Source organism: Cololabis saira, chromosome 12, assembly GCF_033807715.1.
Source record: "Cololabis saira isolate AMF1-May2022 chromosome 12, fColSai1.1, whole genome shotgun sequence".
NCBI lineage: Eukaryota > Metazoa > Chordata > Actinopteri > Beloniformes > Belonidae > Cololabis > Cololabis saira.
The window spans coordinates 19,021,318-19,045,551 of NC_084598.1; the positions used below are offsets into that span (position 1 = coordinate 19,021,318).

Below are 24,234 nucleotides of genomic sequence, written 5' to 3' on the forward strand. Positions count from 1 at the left end.
CACAGGGCTATTTTGGTACACTATGGCAACAAGTAGAACTGCTGAATTTAATCATGTAAGCAAGTTATGCAGGCCTGCACAGCCATACAGCCTGAATATTTAATCTTCAGTTCATGCATTTGCTTTCACCATGTAAAATGAAAGCTATTAATATGAGGAAAGCAAATGAAACAGTGCGGATGTTTTGTAATTTTAATGGGCAGCATTCAAAGTCACAGAGATTTGCCACTTGAGGCAAATCCAGGGCAAATCTCGAAGACTTACGAACTCCAGCTACAAAACCTTTAAAACAAGTTGTACTCACTCTGTGATTCTGCATTCCAGCGTGTTGTTGACCTTGACTTTAACCTGAGAGCCAATGTCCAGATGTTCCCCCCAGATGGCCACTCTGGTTCCTCCAGCACGGGAGCCTCTATTTGGCTGGAGACTGAGAAGCTTTGGGACCTGCAGTTCAAAAAGTGACACACACAGCGCAGGACAAAGAAGGCATCAGAATTAACTCCACATATCAGACAACTTTATTGTCATTAAAAATGATGAGCCAAGTCAAGCTGCGTTTGGGCTCTGTAATGCTTTTTCTTGATGCTAAATCAAATCTTTTCTCATCCTCTGATGTTAAGATGTCCAGTCTTTACAGATTGGCTAAGACGTCTGCTGGCTATTAGGGTGAATGAGTGAAGAGAAGTGAAGACAGCCCACGCTGCAGTATGTTACAGTGGAGTTGGAGCCAACAGCTATACACAGTAATGTTCATGCATGCACAACCTGACAACCTGCGTACACACACGGCCGAACACACACGTGCACAAAAATCCTTGGGCAAAGTTGAACATCCCTGTCCATCTCTGCAGCTACCAGCATCAGCATTCTTCCTCTTTTTAACTTTCTATCCCCACCATGAACCTCGCCTCCAGGGAAGCCTCTTATCCTCCCTGACAGGATTCACTTCCTCAGCGTGCAGGGACCAGGCAGACCCATTGTGTGTTGGTGCCTCAGTAGGCGTGAGGAGACAGATGTTTCCGTCAAAAGGTTTGAGGAAGGAGATGTAGTAGAGACACATATCCTGCCCCCAAAACTATTTTTCTTTTCTCCTACATCTTCCCCTTAGCCCTTAGCCCTGCCTACACCCGGCATCTGAGAGATGCACAAGGAGGCGCAACAGGAGTTTCCACAACAGTCCAGTGTTATGTTTGCTGGTGTAGATTTTCTTCATCTTTATATACTGTTCCAGTGGGGGTTTCAACATCGAGGTTGTTTCTCTGTGGGGTGAGTCACAGACAGAGCTGCCCCTAAAAGCTGCTGAAATGATAGATTGTTCCAGCGCTGAATTATGAAACACCCTTTGTCTATGAGGAAAGAGAAACAAAGGGTTTACATGGGTATTTCCATGAGTGAAATATTCTTATTCCAATGAGAGACTATGTGGGCTGAGGTTAATTACCACAATACTGGCTAGCTCGCCTCAACTGGAGATAAATTCAGAGCAAAGGGACATTCCAACAATCTACATATTTGTTTTTGCTGGCAGGGAGAGCTGAAGGACAATGGTGCTAAGCTGAGCTCAGATGGACGTTTGAAGATTCCCACACTAGTATTCCTCAGAATCATAAAACGCATCTGTTAACACTCAGCTGACACTCTGGGGAAGGCTTTCCCAGTGGGGAACAAAGGGAAAAGAGCAGAGAAGAAGAATGTGGAGGAAGACGGAGATACAACAGAAAGTAAAAAATTAGCAGATCAGCAGGAGGGTCGAAGGCTGGGGAGCTCACCAAGTACGAGAAGCTCTCTTTCGACCTCCCCCTGCCGCTCTGATCCACATCCACAAGGACAATATCCGTTCTGTCATGTTCAGGCCTCCCAGTGCGACACACAAGCCTGGGGACGACAGGGCACCATGAGAGACCATTTAATGAAAGCACAACATGGGGAACACTCACACCCCCCACACATAATATTGATTTAATAAACCAATTTAAACAGAAAAAGATTTTGCTGGACTCAAATTGCAAGTGAAGGAAATTTGATCATCGCTGCTAAACAAAGACACATAATTAATCTTGGAGAATGGTAGTTATGAGCTAATTCATCAATCCCTGTTGCATTTGCATTGTGAATCAAATAAAGCCTTGAGATATCCGATATTAGCACATGTAAAGTTCAAAGCTCCTCAGACCAGATGTGTCTCACCACCGAGGTGGCTGAGGTTTGTTCTCTCGCCTCCTGGCTGTGATTAAACCCTGTGCCACCAGAGCGCTCTCACCAGGGACGTCTCGTATTAATGACATGGCTGTGCACAGAGGAACAGGCACCTACTGCTCCGGGACCTCGCCGGGATAAACATACTGGGGGTGGGATACAACCTTTATCGTCTCACATGATCCCCTTTCAGCTTGACAGCCTGTCGGTTTATTTAGTCAGGTGCCTGCTGCTACAGTGGTTATACATTTCTCAGGCAGTGATTGGATGATTGACAGAAGAATTGTGGGGAATTTACATAAGTGGAAGAGCTGTGTTTCATGTAGGAGGACCTGGCAGGATGTACGGCTAGATGAGGCTGAGCCGGACAAATCTGAGCTTGACCGGGGTCAAACTGTCAGGGCTAAAGCTGGAGAAAAAAAAAGGTGTGGTTTTAAATATAAAACTTTATCCAAATCACACTGAAAAATGCTCTATGTTAATTTTATCCAAGCCTGAACCAACGCAGCATTTAATGAACCCAATTAGAGTAGGAATTTTGTTCAAATATTCAAGAAGCTGGTGAAAATACTCAATAACCTGCAAAGGCTGCCATCTGTTGATAGCAGGTCTGCGGTAATGCTTTGTTAATGACAGGAGTATCAATTAAAGAATGTCATTAACCTCAAATTAAACTTCTTCAAGGTACCTCACAGAGGGCACACTCTTCTGCGGGTAATGCATCATTTCTCAAGCTTCAATTTAGAGTACAAATAAAATTAAGCATGACTATTCACAGGTCCAAGCTTGAGGGAAATAAGTGGAGCGTGAATCAGCCTGAAACATGTAGGCGTACTTCAGGCTCAAAACGAGAGGAAAAACATGCATCATATGATTGTCTGTTGTTGACACATAAAGCCCAAAATTATTCAAACACCAGATCATTAATGTTTTAAAGAATAGGAACGGATAGAGGCTGCGATGAAGTCAGCCAGAAGCATTTTAACTCACGCAGCGTGTGTCAGGTCAAGACTATCTAGAACCTTTTCTGCTAACAGAAACTCAGCGTAGAACCGCTTTCACGATGGCACCAATGAATTAGAGCGTGATGAACAATAATGATGATATCATCTATCCTGGAAATATTTAACATATCTAATTAAATGCCAGAAAATATGAAAAATGTCTAACAGCTGTCCATCTTCATGCATCTCAGTTTGGCGGTGTGACCAACAGTCCAAAGCCAAATTATAATTACCTTATAAATCGAAAACAGTGAAAAAAAAATCACTTTATTAATCATATTGCTTAAGTAGTTCCTCAAGCAATTAATAGCTTAACCGAGTACATAACAGCAAATAACCCCTGATGGCTTATTTAAATCAATATCAATTAGATGAACCCGAAAAAAGAATCGTAATTATTCTATTATATAAGTGTGTGCTAAATGTGATTCCTCTCTGTTATGAAGCATTTAACGTTTCGCTCCTGTTGATACTGTTTTTGGGGGTATTGACACTACTGGAGTAGCTGAGGTGCAACGGTGAAAGGGCCGGGCAGCCCCTTGTGCACATTCCATGTTGCAATACTCCCACATTTTTACATGCCTGACATCCTCCAACAGCATGTGATCAGATACAAAAACATGAAAAAAAAAGGACTTTTGCAAGAGGTTGCAAGACCCGCATATATCTTTGTGTGCGTGAGTGGAGTGAGTAATGTCGATGCAGTTCGGGTCTGAATCCCAGATCCCGGCTCCACAATCCAGTCCTGCCGCAAAGATATTACGGGGTTTCAGAGGGCAATATCTGGGCAAGTGCTGAATTGCCTTTCAGCGTTCTCTGGAGTGGCTGATGAGGATCATCAACTATTGGGTCTGCATGGGTCTGGATGCAAGTGTTTGGGGTCTTGCTAAACGGACAGGCCAAGGGCCACTTAAGGTTCACGTGGAAATGACAGGGAGGGCAGTGCGGAGGATTGAGCTGAATTTTCAGAGCAGCACTCCAGTAAATGAGATGCGCCCAGGGTGACTGTGCTATTAATTAACATGTCAGCGCTGAGTGAGGGAAGCACAGCCTCTCAAGTGCTGCAAATTTTCCCTTTGGCACCCAGATGTGAACTTTCACCTTTCGATATATGAGTGGGCACCTGCCTCAACAGTCCTGCTAAATGAGGTCACATGCACAGGTTTGTGTATGCCGATGAGCACTTAGTGAGTCTTATTTCCATAAGAAGCAGTCTGGTTTTAAAATCTTCTGAATGGAGGCAGGTGGTACAGTTAATTTAAATAGTCTCCCCTGCTTCGAGACGCTCCAAAGTTTATTGTTGTAATAAAACCATGCTTAAATTATGCTTAAATTAAAGTCAGATCATGTTAAGGTTCAGTTTGAGCTTGAATGATGGGACAAAATTCAATGTAATCAATCCCTGTTTGCTCGAACGACGACAGAAGTATGTCGCTGAGTTCACGAGGCGTTAGGATTCGTCAGTGCCGCGAGCAGAAGTGAGGAAGTGCTCTGCTGTCATAGCAGTCAGCTCCGGGAGCCAATGAGGAATGGCGACATGAGATGAGATCATCCCTGGAGTGAAACATGATTTGCTGTTTTTGACATGTGTTGTTAAGAGGAATACGTCAGGCTGGTGGAGTGACAGGTGAGGCCCACAGGTCATCCTGGAGCTGGTTCTGAAACAATGATCAGCTTCAGTGGAGCGAGACCAGATAAACAGCTCCATTCAAGGAACATTACAGATATGGATGTAATTGTAGAGTTTCTGACTTCTACCGAGTTCTGTAACGCCTGTGTCAAAATGAAGCCCTGCTGTCTCCATGGTGACGGTGCGATGGTCCCTGAGCTAGGGGATGAAAGTGACAGTCATTTAATATTAGAAGTGTGCTGCATAATGATATTTGGGAAAATTAGCCACATGAATACATCAGAACTAAACCACACATGACCCATGTCAGGCAGATATTTGTGAAAGGATTATCAGCAAATGTGTTGCTGTTCTCTAATTACAAATATAGCGATTACAAACTGAGTCTCATGGATGAATTGTATTGACGATGTTGAAAGTAACAGGTGTTTTCTGCTCTTCCCACAAACTCCATACGCCATTTTCCCTTTGTAGGGGCTGCTACAGCCGACCGTTGTGCTCTGCTTATTGATCTGGCGTAGGTTTTACGCTGCATCGCCCTTCCTGACACAACTTTCACCATGTAAACGGCCTCAAACTCGGATACCGACCTGTAAATGCACTCTATGATGTACCGCAATTTCCATTTAGCAACTGTGCTTTTAAGTGCAAAGGTATGAACGCACTTCTACGTTTCAGATGCCAGCCATGAATTTATATGTTCTACCACCTCTTTCTTTTTCAGTTTTACAGGGGGCGAGGCTTATTACAGTACTTTTCGGGAAAGACGCGGTATGCAGCTCAGACAAGTCACCAGTCCATCACAGGACAACACGAAGAGGAACAAAAGTAACAGGCATGTAATCTCACACTCACACCGACCACTCTAACCACCCGTCAACCTGTCATGGTTGTTTCTACACCACAGGAGGAAGCTTAAGAAAACCCACGCTTGAGTGGGGCGAACATGAAAATGACACACACAAAGGTGAAAATCACATTTTTTACATAATTGTATTACACTCCTTAAAACACTCAGTTTAACTGTGCATGCTTTTATCACACGATGAAGGATGGGACCATAAATAATTATGAGTGCTAGCTTTTTTTCTTTTTTTCTGCAGACAGAATAGGGTGTTAGAACACATGTAAGTGGCTTTACTGGATGTTCAACGTGGAATTACGGGCGGATATTCTCAGCATGCTAATTGGTTTAATCTAACACCATTTTATCTGTTATTTTATACACTATATATAAAGTACATATATGTACATAGAGTGTTTCTGCTTTTTTGTACATTTCTGCTTTGCTTTGCACACGCTGGATGTAAATAAGATGCTGAAATTAGTATGCATGTGTACAACTCAGAGAATTATAAGGAAGTTGGCAGCCGTCCCATCTGATGTGTTATGTCTGTAAACTCTGTTTACAGTCTGAACTCATTTAGCATCCACTTTAGTAACGCTTCATCTTGATTAGGCTCCTATTTGGAGTCAAAATGGGCGATAAAACAGGGTATGTTTTAGGTGTGCCTCCTCTTTGATAGGTTGCTGCTGCGCAAGCATCAGTATTGATCCAGAAATCTGAAGGAAATCAACATGTATGACAAAAAACAAATATAATACCAACAAAAATTAAATGCTGAACTCAAAGTTTCAGAATGAGGTTCCCCAGGCAAGTGGGTAACATCACAATCACTGTTACACTTGCTTTATATACTGTCTGAGACCAAGCCCTTAATGGCTTAATGGCCATTGGTCTTATTTAGATGAGGTCTATCTTATGGTTAGGCTCAGAACCATAAACTTTGCTATTTTATTTATTTTGCTTACATTTACATTTACATTTACATGACTTGCACCTTTTTATATGAAACCAGTCACTTGCCGGAGCTTTGCAGATTTAGAAATCAACTCCAAATGTTGCATTTGCAGCAGAAGACATGCAGTGTTTTATACCACATGCACTTTGCTCCTTTTTTCTAATTAAAGTTGACTTCTTGCAGTTTGGTGAAGTATGTGGCTGTGTTACAGTAGCAGCTAACATAGCCTTAAACAGCCAGAGAAGAGGAAAAGTCACTAACGCCACACCTCAAGGACTTTTTTCTTTCCAGATATTAAACATTTTTAGCAGCTCCTAAAATGCAAAAACTGTTTTTTTTATTTTGTTTGTTGTGATTTTGTTTTCCCATCTGAAAATATACATTCCAGTGTGGGAGCGTTTGTGTCCTGCTTTCACTTAAAAATGTCCAGCTCTGATTTAAGGGTCTTCAGTGAGATTATATATATATATATATATATATATATATATATATATATATATATATATATATATATATATATATATATATATATATATATAAAAAGAAAAAAGAAAACTGTGACAAACGTTTTTTAATTGTATCCAGTGTGTGTGTGTGTGTGTGTGTGTGTGTGTGTGTCTATTTCTGCTTGCCATCCACCTGAGCACTCACCTGCCTGAGAGCCTGTCTGTCACCAAGACTCCAGGTAATTGTCACCTATCCTCACAAGTTCCTGCTGCAAAGGATGCTGCATATCTTAACAGATCTTTAAATAAAACTCGCCTAGGAGGTACAAGTCGAGGACTTGTTTCCAGTACACTACATGGCAATACAGATGGTTTAGATAATATAAGTAACTAAAGTACATGGTTTTAGTATTAAAGGGGAACATTGTCTCCTAACATTGCTGTGTTTGAGCAAACACGCACAGGGAAGGCTGACATGCAGTGCACTGTGAATGAATGAATCAATAGAGAGTTGTATGTTGTAATACTTACTCTACAGAGACAGTATAGCGTTCAGGCAGCAGATCACATGGCACATCGCCTATAAATACCCTGACCGCGTCAGCCCTCCGGCCCAGGTTCTTGCCCTGTACGGTCAGCAGTGTTCCCCCTTCAACGGGACCCCTCAGGGGGGAGATCTGAACAAAGTAATACAATGGAGAGAAAGTAAAGCCAGTGAAAATGCTGTAATATGCACAATAATTAAATCGCATAAGTGGATTACATCCCTGAAAATGCTCAGCTAATGATGGGTGATAATTAATACGGCAGAAATTAGAAGAATAGAGATGCAGTTCCTGATTTTGACGTGAAGTGTGGCGCACACAGAGATAAGTATCTTATTGAATAGACACACGGTTTAGGTGTATACTCTCACAAAGCAGACTCTTAACGGTGCCAGTCTGAGACTCTTCAGCCCCTAATCCTCTACAGCACATGCAAATAAAGAGCAGCCTAAGAGCCCCCTTCACATCCCACAAGAGACAGACAGAGTGAGAAAGTGAGGCCTGGAGAGGAGAGGTGGAGAGCACAGCAGAAAAGGTGGATGAGTGGGGAGGCAATTTAGAGAACTGAGTGTCGAGAGGAGAGCGAATGCCGATGACGGCGGTGAGAGAGCAAAGCCTCAACAGGGGAATTAATGCACAGTGCTTTTCCCTTTCATCTGTTTTTCCTGCGCCGGCGCCGTCAAATTCCTTAGTCCTATTACTGCTGCTGTTTCCGAGGCATACTCTCACGCATCATTTCAGCCCTATCCTTTGGTCCCTTAAGTTTCCATTCAGAGGCCACAGAAAGAAGGGAGAGGACCAGCACCTCTTCAATCACAGCAAAACAACTCTAAAGATAGCATCTCCAGAGCCGAGACACAAGAAAATCTTCCATCATCTAGCCACGGTAACATAGCGGCATCAGCGGCGTGCACGAATCTGCGAATAACCTCCAGGCTGAGCTGAGGTCACAGTGACCCCTCTGTGTTATTAGCCCGGCTCCGGCTCTATCGGGAACTGAGCTGAAGAATGAAAACAGTGCTTCTGTTTGGTCTAGGTGAGAGGACAAGGTTTGGCTCTGCATTCAGATTTATGCTGAATCTCATAAGACTGTTCTTGTGACAAATGAATCATATTTTTCAAAAGGGGATGTGGTCAGGGGGAGAAGCGACAATACATTCCTTTCAACACTGTGAAAGAAATGAGGAAATTGTGAAAACCACTGTACTTTGTGAGATTTACTTCTCAGGAAATTGTTCTTATATTTTTGCCGTTAAATTTCACTACAATGTGCGGTATGTGTGAGCATCCACTGGAGCATTTCAGACTTGCACAGAAAATGCAGCTTTTTATTAGCGCAGTGTGTTTTATGACACCAGGTGTTTTCTCTCCGGTGCCATCGGGCATTGACATAAACATCAGCTCGCATGCTGTTCATTTACACCACTTACAAGTCATGTGTTCAAGTCTTGATTTACAGCACAAACTCAGCCGGGCCTCCAGGGACACCGCTGGGTGTTTGTTTCAGCCGGAGCAACTCAACACGTACCACAACTACATTATTCCTCATCCAAATATGGACCAAATATAGTATAAATGTAAATATTATAAAGGATTATAAAAGCCATATGCCGTTTTTTCCCCTTGTTTCCTGAAAACATTGTTCTGTGGTCGAAGCTTTCATCTTCCTCTGTTCAGTCCAGCTCTTCTGCATCACACTAATCAAGGAAGACGTGAAGACAAAAACAGGAAAAAAGCTCCTCACTACACTGCGCCTGTCTCCACCCTTTTCTCTATCCAACATGCTCTCCATCCTCTCTCCCAAAGTATTCAGGTCTCAGCCAAGACACTCTGTTCCTTTTCTTTTCATGTTTTGTATAAACTGTGTTTGGCAGTTCCTGTTTTGGATACCATGTGTGTTTTCTCTTACAGCGGTGGCCCAACCTACACATTACATGGAAACAAAGAGCCTGCTGCGATAATAAATGTCTCCTTTGTTTGCCTCTCAAGCATCAAACAGATATCATTTTTCACAATTAGGGGATTTGTGGTAAAGTTTAGTGAATAATGAAATCCTCTATTTATAATATTGATATTTTGTCACGTGTATCCTGTAACAGAGATTGCATGTGACGCAGCACGCTGAAGACAAACATGTTTCATTACTGTAGCAGCAGCACTTCCCTAGGACTATAAAACAAAGAGCTGCTGTGGTAGGAGTGTGAAGGTTTGGGAAGAGTGGAGCTTTTTTTTCTTTTTTTTTCTTTTTTTTTCCCAGTAAGCTGGAGTACTTCAGCGCTAACCCCTGTGGATTCTCTGGGAAAACACAGCAGCCAAAGCATTGCATCACACACCCCACTGAACCACAGCCCCGGTATCCTCTCGCTGCAAGCCTCTCCCCTGCCAGAGCCACTGGGAGCGTGTCTGCATCTGTGTGAGAAACTGTTGCAACAATGGGTCTACCCACTCGCGCGACATCTCTGCCCAGCTAACTTCCGGCACGTTAGAAGTCCACATGAGTTTGACTCTCGCCGAGCATCCTGTTAGTCACAGTGTGCTGACAGCTACAAAGGACTGCAGGATAATCGCGAATGCTTCAATATGGTCCATTTGTGTGACAGATTGTGGGCTAACATGTGTGTATGTGAGTGTGAGTGTGTGTCTGCTGGCTTTGTTCTGCTTGCTTATTCTCCCGGGCCGAGCAGGTTTTATCTACAGGAAGTTCAGGCCGACTGGGTCTCATGTGAGCCGTGCTTCCCATGACCGCCTACTGCGGCTGCTCTGATATAAGATGACGAAAAAATGCTTGTGGTACGATTAAACACATTCTTATTACAGCATCAAATCAATGTGATAATGAAAATGAACTCTTTAAAACCGTTTGACGGTAGATTTTGTGAGTAATCATGATGACATGACCACATTTAGATTCTGTGCTCAATACACACCTCTTTATTCCTTTTACCAGTGTGGGTTTGCTCTTCTTGTGGCTAGAAGTCTAAAATCCCCCAAGTCTCTTTCTTTTAGCTTTCGTGGTTTTCTAGATAAAGGACTGCACAAATATCACAGTTATATCCCGATCCACACAGTCTGCACACTTATGTTGTTACACAGGCCAGAAGGTGTTCCCACGGCCCTCTGAGCGACTGCAGAAGCTCTTAGCTGCGTCTTAGGAGGCTGTGGCAAAGTGAGTGTTTGTATTATTACGAAGTGAAAAGCTTTACTAAGACTCCATTCAAATAACCCTTCAGAAGATGACATTGGACAGACAAGTCATGGGGGTAGCCCACTGTGTATGTGTGTGACCTCATGATTGCCTGTATGAAAGCTGAGCAGGAGACTGCACAATGGACGTGGGAGTGGAGGAGGATGAATGAAAGCTATTGTAGTCCACAGTCATCTTACCTTGTGGATCTCAGGAGCCGGACACTGATCCTTGTTGGCCAGACAGTCATCCCTTGGCGTGCAGCTGTTTTCGCACCAGCCACAGAGGTGTCGCTGATCCTCACGGCCCCAGCATTGGGAACAGTCCGAGCTTCCCGCTCCACAGTTGTACACCTCCACTGGAGGGAGGTTGGAGATGGGACGGAGACACGAGGTCATTGTAAGAGAGGTGGATTATTACTGGAGACATTCTCGGGAGTGCTCAGGTCAAATGTAAACGTCTTCTATTTCAGCTCCATTTTATACCACTGTATTCTTTACAGTCCACGTTTATTTGACAGCTGAGATGACTTTTAAAGGGAATATTTCACAAATGCATGTTCAAAAGTTTTCTTTAATTTGATTTTCAAGTTCTATTATCAAAACGGATAATGTACCAGCAAATATTTACTGACAGATCATTTTACTTATTTCACCCACAGATTTAACTAATTATTTATTTTACTTGTCGTATATGTATGGGTATTTTCACAGCGCTGCTGTGAACAGTGATCTCCTTGCTTGTGTAAATGGGGGGTAATTCTTCCAGCACTATTAACCCATTACTGAGCCATAACTGCTTAGCTTCAGGTACACTCCTTGATATAGTTTTGTATATAGCTCATATGAACCAAATGGAGTGAATTCTTTAATTGTACGGCGTTAGCATTTTTGTATATTCACAGCTGTGAACGCAACCCAGGAAAAAAAGAGAGGTGTTGGGGTGGATGAAAACAAAGCCAGGGAAAAACAGATGATAATGTTCACGTTCCAAAATGCCTCCCAGTGAGAGGTCCCGTTTGTGTGACTGCACGTGCATCTGTGCAGGGACCGAGTGCATATCACAGTTGGTTTGTGCCTGCATGCATATGATAAAGTGCATGCCATTTTAAAATGTGATGACTGTGCATGTTGTGAAGCCACTGTCCTGTCTGTTAAACAGAACGCCTGGCAGCGGCCCAGGGCTGTTGTTCACATGGTAGACACATGGACGGAGAACAGCACATCTGGGAGAGGGGCAGACAAAGACTCGGCTTGTAGCTGCGCTATGGACATCATGCCAAATTCAACAAAGCACGCCACTTTCTCATCACATATCGGTTGTCATGGAGCTAAAACTGTATTTGCAACAATAGATTCAGACGTTGCATGTAAAAGGCAGTGATAACACCTTACACTGCATCTCCCTGGGTTCTGTAATTATTATGTGTAATTAGGCGTTAGCGGACTATAACATCATACGAAATTACTGGTTGTTGGTAAATTATGTGTTGTAATGTACAAACTGCTTTCATTGCAAGTGAAAGGCAGTCCAAGTGTTTCTTTATTGTTTCACAGCTTCAATCAAATCCATCAGAAAACATCTGTGCACAGGTGAAACGTATTCAGGAGCAACAAGGTCAGATTTCTTTTCTTGTTGTGAAAGTGGTCTAATTACACGACATAGGTAAAGAAGGCTGAGACAAAGTTTTGCAGCATGGTTAGGACCTGTATTTTCATGTTTCTTTTTACATTTTGTGTCTCCTTAATCATGGGTTCTACAGCTTACCATTCATGGGCTGCGGGCTGTCGATGAACATATCCTTCCCGTAACTGCTGAAGTATCTTGTCCTCCTCAGGTTGAGGTGGTAGACGTGACTCCTCTGATCAGTGAACAGCTAAATACACACAGAGGTAGATGCTATCAGTGAAACACGTCGTGCTGGGCACCTCCACAGCGTCACTGACTCTGTATTACTGTATGTGTAATTCTAGATAATAATGGGTTTGGAGACAACTCATAAACAAGAATTTTAAATAATTACTTCAAAAACAAATTTTAAATAAGGCCCGAACCTAACAATAATGAGCTGAGTGAAGCGGTAAATACACAGTAGTTGTGACAAATTGAGTCACTTGTGGTCGGTCACTGCCTGTACTTACCGTCACCCCGCTGCACTTGACGGTCGAGTCGTTCAGCCATGTGGCCTCGTACCGCTCCTCTGTCCCAAAGTCACACTCCAGCGTCTCCCTCTGTTGTTATTTTAGACAACAATACAGAATTTACGCAATGACACCAAGAAAAAAGTTCATCTGTGCTGCTCTCAGAATGAGATTATCTCCAACAAAGTGCTCAAAGCTGGAGAAATGGAGTCAATTTCTGTAAGTAAGTAAGTAAGTAAACTTTATTTATACAGCGCCCTTCACAGACCATGGTCACAGAGCGCTTCACAATAAAAATAAAAACACAGTTAAGAGATACAAACAAATTTAAGATTAAAAGGCCAAGACAACACATTTACAATCATAACAGTCCCAAGACAATTAGGCAAACGCCTGCACAAATAAAAATGTCTTTAGTTGCCTTTTGAACCTCTGTGAATTAATGCTCAATACAAATTGTCTGGTAACAATTGTTAACTCTGAAAAAGAAGCAGGAAGTTGAAATAACCCAGAATAATTGTGCCTGCCAGGAAAAGACACTCAAAATTCATATTCATAAACATCTGGACTCCCACACCTTGGTAATTCAGCTGGGAATCAGAACAAGTGTGAATTTATTCTTAGCAAAACAAGTGTCCTCCTTTACTGAGACAAGACTGTGATGTTAAGACCTTAAAGTAGCCAGGATAGCTAAGAGCGCTGGAGGATAAGTGCTTAAAGTGGAAGAAGTCATTTGTCTGTGAATCCATCCAGCTTAAATTGGTCTACTTTGATCGGCCCCTCCAGGACTTTATTCCATTGTGCTTTCTGACACCAGAGAAAGTAGGTTTTTCTCTGGCAACTGGCAGGGTCTTAGTTCCTATATTAACTTCAAAAAGTATGTGCATTTTGAGGAAACGCATAAAAGCAATCCGGTGAGCATTTTGAACATTTTGTTGAGACCGTTTTACTAAAGCTCCTCCCTATTTAGCAAAACCGTGGGAACAAAACCCCAAATTTTTCAAGAAATTCCAGCAGTGATAGTGATGTTTTTCAGAGGGGCCAAAATTGACTGACAGTGCATTTCCGAGTCAGTCAGCTCGTTGCCAAAAGGGAGACATTATTCAAACAATGTCAGTTTGTATAAACTTTCACATTAAGGGGTAGTATGAGCAGCCGATGACATCCAGGCTGTCCTGAGGAGGTATGTGTGTGAATCAGTGTCTGTCACCATAGCAACACACCAAGAGAGGGCTTGAGAGGCCAGCCGAGGTTAGGCGTGTGACTGACCACGCCTGGCAACTAGTCAGAGCTGGAATTTTGAGCAGATCCCTGTTGCTTCCTTATCAGTGGAGCAGGATCCGCCTCTGACTCACTCCGTGTGGATTAAGGATGAGAAAGGGAGTTTGAACAACTGATCTGGGAAGGCTGGCCGAATTAAAAACGAACAGAGGCAAAATAAAGCCCCCGCCATGTCTGCTGCCTCAGACTAACTGCACACTTGAGTGCTGATGAAGACGCAACTAAGCTTGTCGTACTTACATATCAAAGACACAGTGTGCCCAAACAGCTGCGTGGAAAGCCAGAGAAGCATAAAGATATTGGCTCATTCTTCATCTTCATCTCCCAAAAAAAAGAAATCCCAAAACTCAGGTTTTACTCATCCATTGACCCAAATCACATCACACAAACGTCCATCTGTGTTTGGCTCAGCTTGAAGCAAACACACCATATGCTTCTGTTTTATTCCAATCATTTTCACAACATGCATTTTGGAGAAGGTCCAAACCCAGCGCTGTAGCTGGAGGCTGTCTATCATACCTCCGGGATGTTGATGAGGGACAGGTTAAAGTCTTGGGCCAGTCCTGATGGTGATGGAAGAACCTGTGAGGGAACCAGTCTGGGACAGGAAGCCGGACTCTGCGTTGAGAGGTGGGAGGTAGGGGGCAGGAAGTGACATATAGGAGATAAGAAAACAATAACTCCCCTGCACATATCCGCAACCCAAAATACCTGTCCTGTTTATCCACACGAGGAGGAAATGGGGAGGGTGAAGTCATGCTCTGAGGAAAACAACAATGGCTTCAAATAGAAAGACGATGAGCGATTAGAAAAACAGACCCACCGGACCCTGCCAGGAACCCAGGGGAGCAGGAACCATTCCATTCATAATGTCCTCATGACCTACATTGTAGAAATATTTTTTTTTCCCCAAATAAATAAAAAATGAACTAAATTTCAAACACCACACAGCAGCTTAGAAATCCAGACTCTGCTGTGCTTTTACGTGTTTGTTCTCCTGTATCTTTGAATTTATAATAGAAAGGCTGATGCATTTACTTTAGTCTTTAACAAGCCGCCTTGTGCTATAAAAACGATCAATAAACAATCATGGCAATAAAACACTTAGGCAGTAGAGCAGGATGAGTGGACCAGCAGCTGACTGGAGCACTGGGAACCGCCTGGCCTCCTGTCTGGGACCAGTGGAACCAGCCCTGAGGGGGGAAATCTGCTGGACCACAGCGGCCAGATGATCTGGCTGTGCAGTAAAACTCCAAATGGGACACAAATAATTCACTGGCACACTAATTGATTTTGCCAGGAAAATATCCAAAAGATGCTGGTAATTGTTTTTAATGAGCCTACACTATTTTTGGCCCATCTCATGTTCAACTACGTGATAAGTTTGCTTTTTTAAAGAGTACTTTCCCTCTCAAACGACTGCATTGTTTAAAATGTAGCTAGAGAACACATTTTTGCAGGCACCTACTGAAAAGAAACAAAAATAAATCTTCAGAGGCAGCCAGAGGTGCTTTTAAAAGGTCGCATTACCCTGTTATGAGTCTGTAAAAGCAGAACCTCCTGAGAGTTTACAGCATTTCTACATACTGTAGTTGAGACGCTCACGCTGTAACCTCATCGTGAATCACCACATGATTGCTCTTGCCCAACCAGTCTGGACTCAGACTGTTATACAACACTTTTTTGGGCAGCAAAGGCCAGATCAAGTCTGAGGCTTTGACAAGGAGAATATTAATGCTGTGACCTCCTCCAGGTATCTGCCTGCTTCATAGATTGGAAAGAGAATTTCTCACCTCCAGCAGGTTGTGCGTTGAATCATCTTTACTTGAGACACATTGGTGGTTCTCTTGGTCCCAGTAACACTTCCACTTGGTGCTCAGGCAGCTCACACATCTGACAAACATGGAGACACACACACATAGAAGAGGCCGGCTAAGAAACAAGGATTGAACATTGTCAAATGTGGCTTCAGTCGCTCTACTTTGTTTTGCTCCTGTGCAACAGCTGAGTATGTGAAGCGCTCTGACTCGTTTTTAGTGCCACACAAACTAAGAGAATGAACTGATTACAGGCATCAAAGTAAAGCTTTAATAAAAGGAAGTAATGATTAGTCACAGTAGCAGACGCATTCATTCCACAGTTACAGCACAGAGAGGCCAAAGTGGGCCAAATCTGCTGAGAACAAACTCTCCGTCTGTTAAATGATGATGCATGCGTCCGCATGCCGTCTCTTGTACTAATATCTGTGAGAATGCCGACATGAAGATAGTGCGTCAATAAGGTGCAGCGGCAAGTTGTTAATCTCTTATAGTTAATATGTTCGCTGCACGCAAGCAGACAAGTTAAAGAGGGGCAGCCTTTATGAAGGTGAGATGATAAGATACGGAGCAGTGTTTGCAAATATACAAAAAGGTCTTTCAATTAAACTACGTAAATAAAAAAGTGTTGTAAGTAGGAGTAGAGTGTGCATCATTATACTGCCTCTGGGAAGTGACAGATGTCCCACGCTAGGAATGATAGTGCCTCTAGTGATAGGACAGCAGAAATCCAAGAGGGTCTCTAGATTAGACGGAGTGAGACGGGTGTAGAAGGAGGATACAGACATGTAATTGAGGCATCTGTGTGTCCTGATTAGAAGCAGACAGACCCCTCAAGGCTCTTATCTGCCGAAGAAGCTTTGTTTTTTTTTCCTGATTCCCTTTTTGTCCTGCTAAAACACCTACTGTACCCCCCCTACACACACACACACAGCTCACAGTGCTCACCAACACACACACTCTCTCTGCTTGATTGAACACTGACAGCAAGGGCCCACCCCTAGTCATAATGACCATTCACGCACACACACACAGTAAATATGCAGCCGGGCCGGCTCTCTCAGGGCCTCTGAGTGGACACAGCGGTTAAACACACATCCTCAATCACATCTCTGTCAAAGAGAAATATGTTCAGGAGTCAGGATCGGTTTCAGGAGGGGGGGGACAACACATGTAGTGCTGAGTGGGTGGAGTTAAACGACAGAGACAGACGAGGAAAGAGAAACAAAAACGTGATAAAGACCAAATAAAACTCAACAACAAGAGGGTGTATTTGAGAAAGTGAGAGACACAGGAGTGAGAGGGTGAGTTAGCTGTTTGTCCTGCTGGACTGAATGGTGAGAGTGGAATGCTTTCGTCTGGTTATCGTTAATGCTTTTTTGCCCAGTGGCCACTTTGGATGTGTTGAAAGAGACTTGCTGAAACTCATTACTCACTCAAACACACACGGTCTAAAACACAGACGACTAAGTCAGGGCATGAATGTAAAAACATACAAACTACCAGCTACCAACTACTGTGACCCACACATCAGTAAATGCAATTATTCTCTCATTGTGGCTCATTTTTAACATATGAATTCTGATTTATTAGATGTAGATGGTTTAATAAAATCCACATGCAGCACAAACACCAACCGCAGGCCAATGCTCAAAAGTGAATCAGCAGACACCAAATGATTCTGTTCCCAGTTCCAATATCTGGAACGTTTAGTGCTGGTTTGAGCCAAGACATCTGAAACGTTACAAAAGTTAATCAGTAATCAGGCCAGGGCATCACGAGTCAGACTGCTGGAGGCCTGGAAGCCAAGCTCATCATTTGTCCATCGTGTTTAACATGCGACACAAAGTGTTACACTTTGTCTGTGACCCGGTACTAACCTTTCAGTGAGATAAGGACCAGCGCTAAAATTAAACTGGTTCTCTCTGGTTCTTTCGCCTCCACCTGTCTTTTTTGTTTTAAGAGCATATTCCCACTTTGCAGATAAACATAAATTACTTCAGCAGATTTGCTGTAAGTCTTCGACTGTCTCCGTTACCGCAGGTAACCATACTTTCATATATTATAACAACTGCCAACTGCAATATTTATGACAGGATGCTTTACGTTTTTTTTTGTCATCTGAAATGTTACAGTAAAACCTCTTGTGTCTCAACAACAAAACCCAGTAAAAGATGCACTCACGTTGTGAAGTTGATATAGCTGATTCTATAAGTGTGACAAAAAATCTAATGACAGCTTTTGACTGTGAATGCTGTTTAAATGAAATGAAAAATCTATGTAAATTGTGCTTATATTCAACATAATGACTATTTTTGATGTGGTACTATAGCATGTGTTTGTAGCTGAAATAAAACATCAGCTCCTAAAGAGCCTTGAATAGATGCTGATACAGAACCAGTTCATTTAAAAACCGAAGAGTATTTCTGGTTCGAAAGGGGAAATAATTAAATAAATAAAAAGCAAAAGTAGGCACAAAAGGCACTTTACACAATGGGAAATACTTTTTCCTGTGTTTTTTGCTGGTCATCCTCCAGAAATCATTAGATTTACCAACTATCTCTCCTGGTAGCGCTTCATTGATCCAACTAGAGGAGATTTGCAGTTAATACACAGTAACAGAAACATTGCTCATGCAAAAACCCCACATCACCTGAAAAGTATTTTTTTGTTAAAGGATCTTTTCATACACTTTCTATCAGTACCTTCCCAGATGGTTCTGTGTAACGTATTATACGCATGGTTCTGTTGACATGTCTGCACACCTGCCATGTCATGACCATGTAGACCTAAACACATGTGGGTAACGAGTGAAATCCACGACACCCTGGTGGTATGTGCAGCTTCCTCTGTGTGTGAGAGCAGAATTGTTCCTAAATAAACCATTTTTGGCATCAGATTCGCATAATCATCCTGATTTAATGAACTTAAAGGTCTTTAATTATAACAAAATGCAGAATCCCATCTGAAAAATGTGCCTGTTGCTTTAACTGGAGCTTTTTTATGAAGTGTATCAGATTCTGGGGCCCGTTGCAGTTGAGTGCAGAGATATTGAGATTATTGACTCAAGATGATGTTACGAGTTTGGCAGATGTGCCTGTAGAGAAGCATGTTTTCTTTTCTTCACTGTCTGTGCTTGTGTATGTCCACGCATTAGATAATTCTATTACATTACTGGAAAAGAAATCATCCAGTTGATTGAGGGAAAAAGAAAAATGGCAAGTTTGGAGGTTTGTCCAAATGCTCAGACATTAGCATAAAAAAAAACATGTCCTTTTTATTTTTACGCAAGGACAAAACAAAACTTCCTGGCCGTGGATATGTGGTTAACAAGACTCTACTTTTTTTTAAAAGAAGGGAAAAAAAGATGTAATGACTCAGATCAGATAGAATATAGCAGTTCCTCACTTTTGCGGTGCTCATCTTGTGAGAACGGCTCTTAGCTCATTATCACCTTCGATAAAGCGCCATCTAATTTCACACTTCTGGACCTCGCCCAGAACGGAGGCCATGCGCGCATATTGCATGCAGCCTTGCACACATGTACCTGCAGCTGTTGTGTTCACACCTCGAAAGTGCTTTGAAAAAGGAACAAAAGGGAGAAACTAAAATGCTTTTTGATCTCAGCAAAACAGACACGCACGCACACACACACATACACACACACACACACACACACAGACACACGCACACACACAATGATGGCGCTCTAAACTGAAGCAGTACCCATCAGATAAAACAGACCCTCCGACATGGTCCAACATGCAGGAGGAAGCCAGCTGGATTGCATCCAGATATGAGAAAACCCTCTTTGTGACCAGGCCATACAAGTGGCAGTCCTTCACAGAAACAAACAGAATCTGCCACACGTATATGTCTAATTTCCTTTGGCTTAACGTCTACAGCATATTAATCCCACGTTTGATCCTGCACTGAGAAACCTTGAGCAGGCTAAACACACCATACGTGCTCCAGTAGGATGTGCTGGTTGTGTTTACACACTGAGACCTAAATAGAAAGAAGTGGAAAACATTTGATGAGGAGACTGGGGACACAGAGAAGACAAACACAGCAGCACAGCTTTGCTGTGATTTCACCATCCAGCTGTGTGTGCACTTCTGAAATGCCTTTACGTGTAAGGGAGGATATTTCTTTGCTCAGGCTCGGTGTTTAGGGTTTTCTAAAAGTGCAGCTTGTTGGTATTTAGTCACGTTTGAGATTTGTTTTTAGGGATTTCAGTCAAAGACTGAAATAAAAAAAAAAAGAAAGTCATTACCAAGTAAAAGCACCCTTATTACAAAAAATAGTTCCACATATGCAAATGTAAAAAGATGTGAAAAGCAAATTGTCAGCAATTAATTGAGTTAAAGCATGCAATATCTAAAACGTTAGCGCTACTTACTTATTTCCTAATGATATTATAACAGACGAGCTGCATTTTCCTGCTGTATTCTGCAGGTGCAGCTCATTTTGACAAGTTAACACACGAGTCAGCAGTCTGTGCTACAAATTCATACCGAAGTGTTTGTGTCTCTTTGCGAAGCACTGGACAACTTGACCTGCTTTTCCTTTGACATTGATTCAGATTAAACTCCATCTCAGATCTCCATCTCTAACCACTGAAACACGACAGACCGAGGAACTTAAACTATATTAGTTTGTGAAGAGACACCAGTCAGGAGAGCGTAGTCTCTAACTTTGTAATGTCTTTCTAGGAAACTTTTAATCTTACTTTTAGATAATAATAACTCAAACACTTGAGTGAAGAGTGAAGTTTTATAAATGTTCCTGAAAAACACCTGAAAACTGGAGATCGTTATAGTAAATGTATTTTTCACTACTGGGTTGTAAATGTAAGGGATGACAGTAACAGAATGAATAAGCCAAAGACGACAGACTGAGTTACACGTGGAATAATAACAAATGTGAGACTCACGATGTGGTGGGGTGTATCGCTCCAGTCCTCTCACAGTCATAGATGATGAAGCTGCCAGATACTACAGATGTACCGTTCACTTTTATTGCCACAGAAACACTCAGGTGATCTGCAGAGACAAAGATGTATTGACACCCCTGGGTCTGGAGCATTTGGGGGTGATTCAGCTATTTTGCAACAAACTGGACAGCAACGTATTCTGATGTGGCGTGATCCGCTGCATTATGAGATATTCTATTGAAACTCATTACATACAGGTATGGGAATGTGAGGAAAACTATGCATGACTAAGCCAATAGGGTTGTCTTTGTGCCTCACCTGTGCCGGGTAGGATGGGTTGGTAGTTTTGTCGAGGGAGCAGCGGACAGGTCTGGATCTGGGAGGGACCCTGATCCAGGTGCAGTGTGGCGGTGGTGGAAACCCCCGGCCAATACTCACACTCCACACGCGAGCCGTTCAGGTTGGGAACAGTACCATTTATCAGGATGCCGACGTTCTACGACAAAACACAATAGAAACATCTAGTCCCAGCAATAAGAATAAATATAAATAAAAATGAAGTAGACACGGATAAATTAGCCTTCCAGTTCAGGTCATGTGTATATGTTTATGATAAAGGGCAGATGATGATGGCATTACTACAAGATTGCTCAAGAGTTCAGGCAGAGACGTGGAGAAGCTACAGTGTAGTGAAGAAACAGATGGCTGAGTGTTACATTCACATCTAAATCTGGGTAGGAGATTAGGGAAGACAGACGTATAATGAGAAGCATAACACCTCACTGGCATATCTGAATTTCAGCTAAATGATTTCAATGTGAGGAAAAGAGGTGGGGGGGGGGGTGTAAAGAAGGCAGACAAGAAAGAAGAGATGGCATTCCGCGTTTCAGCAAGTAGGAAGTGGTCAGCTGCATGTGCTGACATGTCTGTAAAATCTGCTCTATTGTTCGTTGGAACTGATCATTTCCTGGCTAAGGCCCTGACTTCCTGGCCGCTGTTTCCTGTTTATGGAGACAACCTTGAGCTGTGTTTCCTGCCCACACATCAGGCAGATGATGAAGCAATTACAGCCCTGAGGACTGACCTTCATAACAAGCAAATATCCACCATTAATGAACCAATTAATGACCTGTCATCTCTGACTTGCATCAAATTGTGGCCTGTAATTAAAGGTTAAATACCGTAAATTCCAAGTGTCAAACATCAGTGAGGCAATCTTGCTATTGTGGTTTTTATGTTACATGATACGCTCACTTGAAGGAATTACTGGAAACAACAGTTTGAATATCAACACACTCAACCATGATGCTATAACTCTTTGAACAGTTAAAGAGAGCAGCCGAACCATCGTGACCATCTGTCTAATATCGTGTAGGTCTTGTGTCGTGTCCCTGAAACAGCTTTGAATAGCAAGGGTGTGCTGGAGCATCTGGTACCGAGGCATCAGCAATAGATTCCTCGATTCCTGTGGATGGTTGACTGGAGTTTTTGTGGACTGGGCTAGCTTGCCATACATTGTTATCTTGGGCTTGCCATCGCATTGGCATCTGGGGCGTTTGGAGGTGAGGGGAACACCTCCGATGCTTCCTAAAAAGCTGGAACAGAAAGCAACTGGATTTCGTTCCTTGGTTCTTGAGGACATTTCACCAATGTTCCCAAAAGGTTTCTCAAGTTCTAACTGACTATTGGGAAATTTTAGACTTCTAGCTTATTGATTGGACGTCGTTGATTTCACATGTAATTAACTGTCCCACATGCAGGTCATTAGGCTGTTTTGTCCACCCAGCTTGTTTGCCTGGTCAGCAAGTGAGACGTTTTGGTTATGTTGACCACGACTTGAGGACTTTTTGTGGGACAGCTACTTGAAAATTACATCCAAAAAATAAAAATGAGCAGGAATTACGAAGTGTTTGAATAAATCTGACATAAAAAGGAAGTCAGCTCATTTGAGCTTATATTAGAAGTGTAATAATGCCATTTACATCTGAGGAAATACTCCATTTCTGGAGTACACATCTCTTTGGAGTTTGTGTAGTAAAAACGTAAACACTCAAGAAATCCATTCTACAGCATCCCATCATTTATTTATCAAGACTGATTAGTGTAGTTTATAAAAGAGGAATGTTTAGCAGACCTTCCAAAGTGGACATTTTGGCACATTTTGATATACATTTAAGTAGAAAACTATGAAACTTTTTTATATTTGATAATATTATGATATTATAATATTATATAATTAGCACTGGTTTGGGTTTATTATTATCAACGGATCTCTTAGTATGTGTGCTAGGTCAGTGGCTGAGCCATGGGGGTCTGAAGCCCCCGACCAGATGATTGACATGTCTATATTATCTTCACAGACATCACTTCAGGCATTATTCAGTAAGAACAAAGAAAAGGTTGTATGTTTCCTCAAGACAGTACTTGGTAGTCCTGCTTTTGCTACTTCTACTGGTAACAGAAACGATCTGAGAGAGCAAAAATGATTTTGATTAGTCACAGAGACTTGTAATTATGTGAGTCAAGTGGAGTTTAACACCAAAGATTAGACTGAATTCAGACTTGGACTTTACAAAGTGAAGTTTTTTTTAAATGTATTCATTTTAAAATTTAACTGCTGGCTCTTTTCACTGCTGTTTTTTTTTGTCAGTGACTAATCATCCTTACAAAGTTGCAAGCCACTTTCAGCCTGGTCAATGGTCATGTTTTCTTGGACATGTAACACTCTCGTCTTTTTATGATGTGTTGAAGTTCAGTTAGCCACCTAGTGATGGACTAGTGTTTGTTTGGAGGGAATGCTCTTTGAGGGCTTAAACCTGAGCTGTTTCCAATTCGTTTCATGATCTCTGCCATCAATCATGAGATTTCACTACCATCGGTACCAGAAAACCTGTCATTAAAAAGAGTTTTCAGGTACAGATGGTGGTGACACTGCCTGGGGCTGAGAGTCAAGGCTGCATTGTCAGTGTTGGATAGGAAGAACCTGGGGCCACCTCCTCCGTGAATAGTTGGATTTTGCTTTTTTTTTTGCTTTTTAACAAAATGTTTTCCTCTCCTCTCTCAAACTACCCGTCCTTGTTGTCCTGAACGCGTACATGAGTGTTCTCTTTCTTCATGCGCCTGTGTTCCTTTTTCTTCTTTCTCTGTCTCAGTGGGAATAGTTTCAGCCCGCTGGTGCCGAGGTCTGATGACAGACAGTTTTTTGTCCCAGTGGGCGATGTGAGTCAAATAGCAAGTATTGGTCTGTGTTTG

General features: G+C 42.4%; 1 protein-coding gene across 1 annotated transcript in view; it reads right to left on the reverse strand.

Moving 5' to 3' along the window:
- plxnd1 (plexin D1) overlaps positions 1–24,234 on the reverse strand; it is a 71,391-nt gene that overhangs the window by 29,341 nt on the left and 17,816 nt on the right. Inside the window, exons 6-15 of the mRNA XM_061735861.1 lie at positions 21,301–21,478; positions 20,983–21,091; positions 16,023–16,122; positions 14,749–14,847; positions 12,949–13,038; positions 12,575–12,683; positions 11,008–11,165; positions 7,610–7,755; positions 1,770–1,875; positions 305–444 (exon numbers count right to left, since the gene is read on the reverse strand). Of these exons, the coding sequence (XP_061591845.1) occupies positions 305–444; positions 1,770–1,875; positions 7,610–7,755; positions 11,008–11,165; positions 12,575–12,683; positions 12,949–13,038; positions 14,749–14,847; positions 16,023–16,122; positions 20,983–21,091; positions 21,301–21,478 (1,235 nt within the window). The remainder of the gene's footprint in view (positions 1–304; positions 445–1,769; positions 1,876–7,609; positions 7,756–11,007; positions 11,166–12,574; positions 12,684–12,948; positions 13,039–14,748; positions 14,848–16,022; positions 16,123–20,982; positions 21,092–21,300; positions 21,479–24,234) is intronic.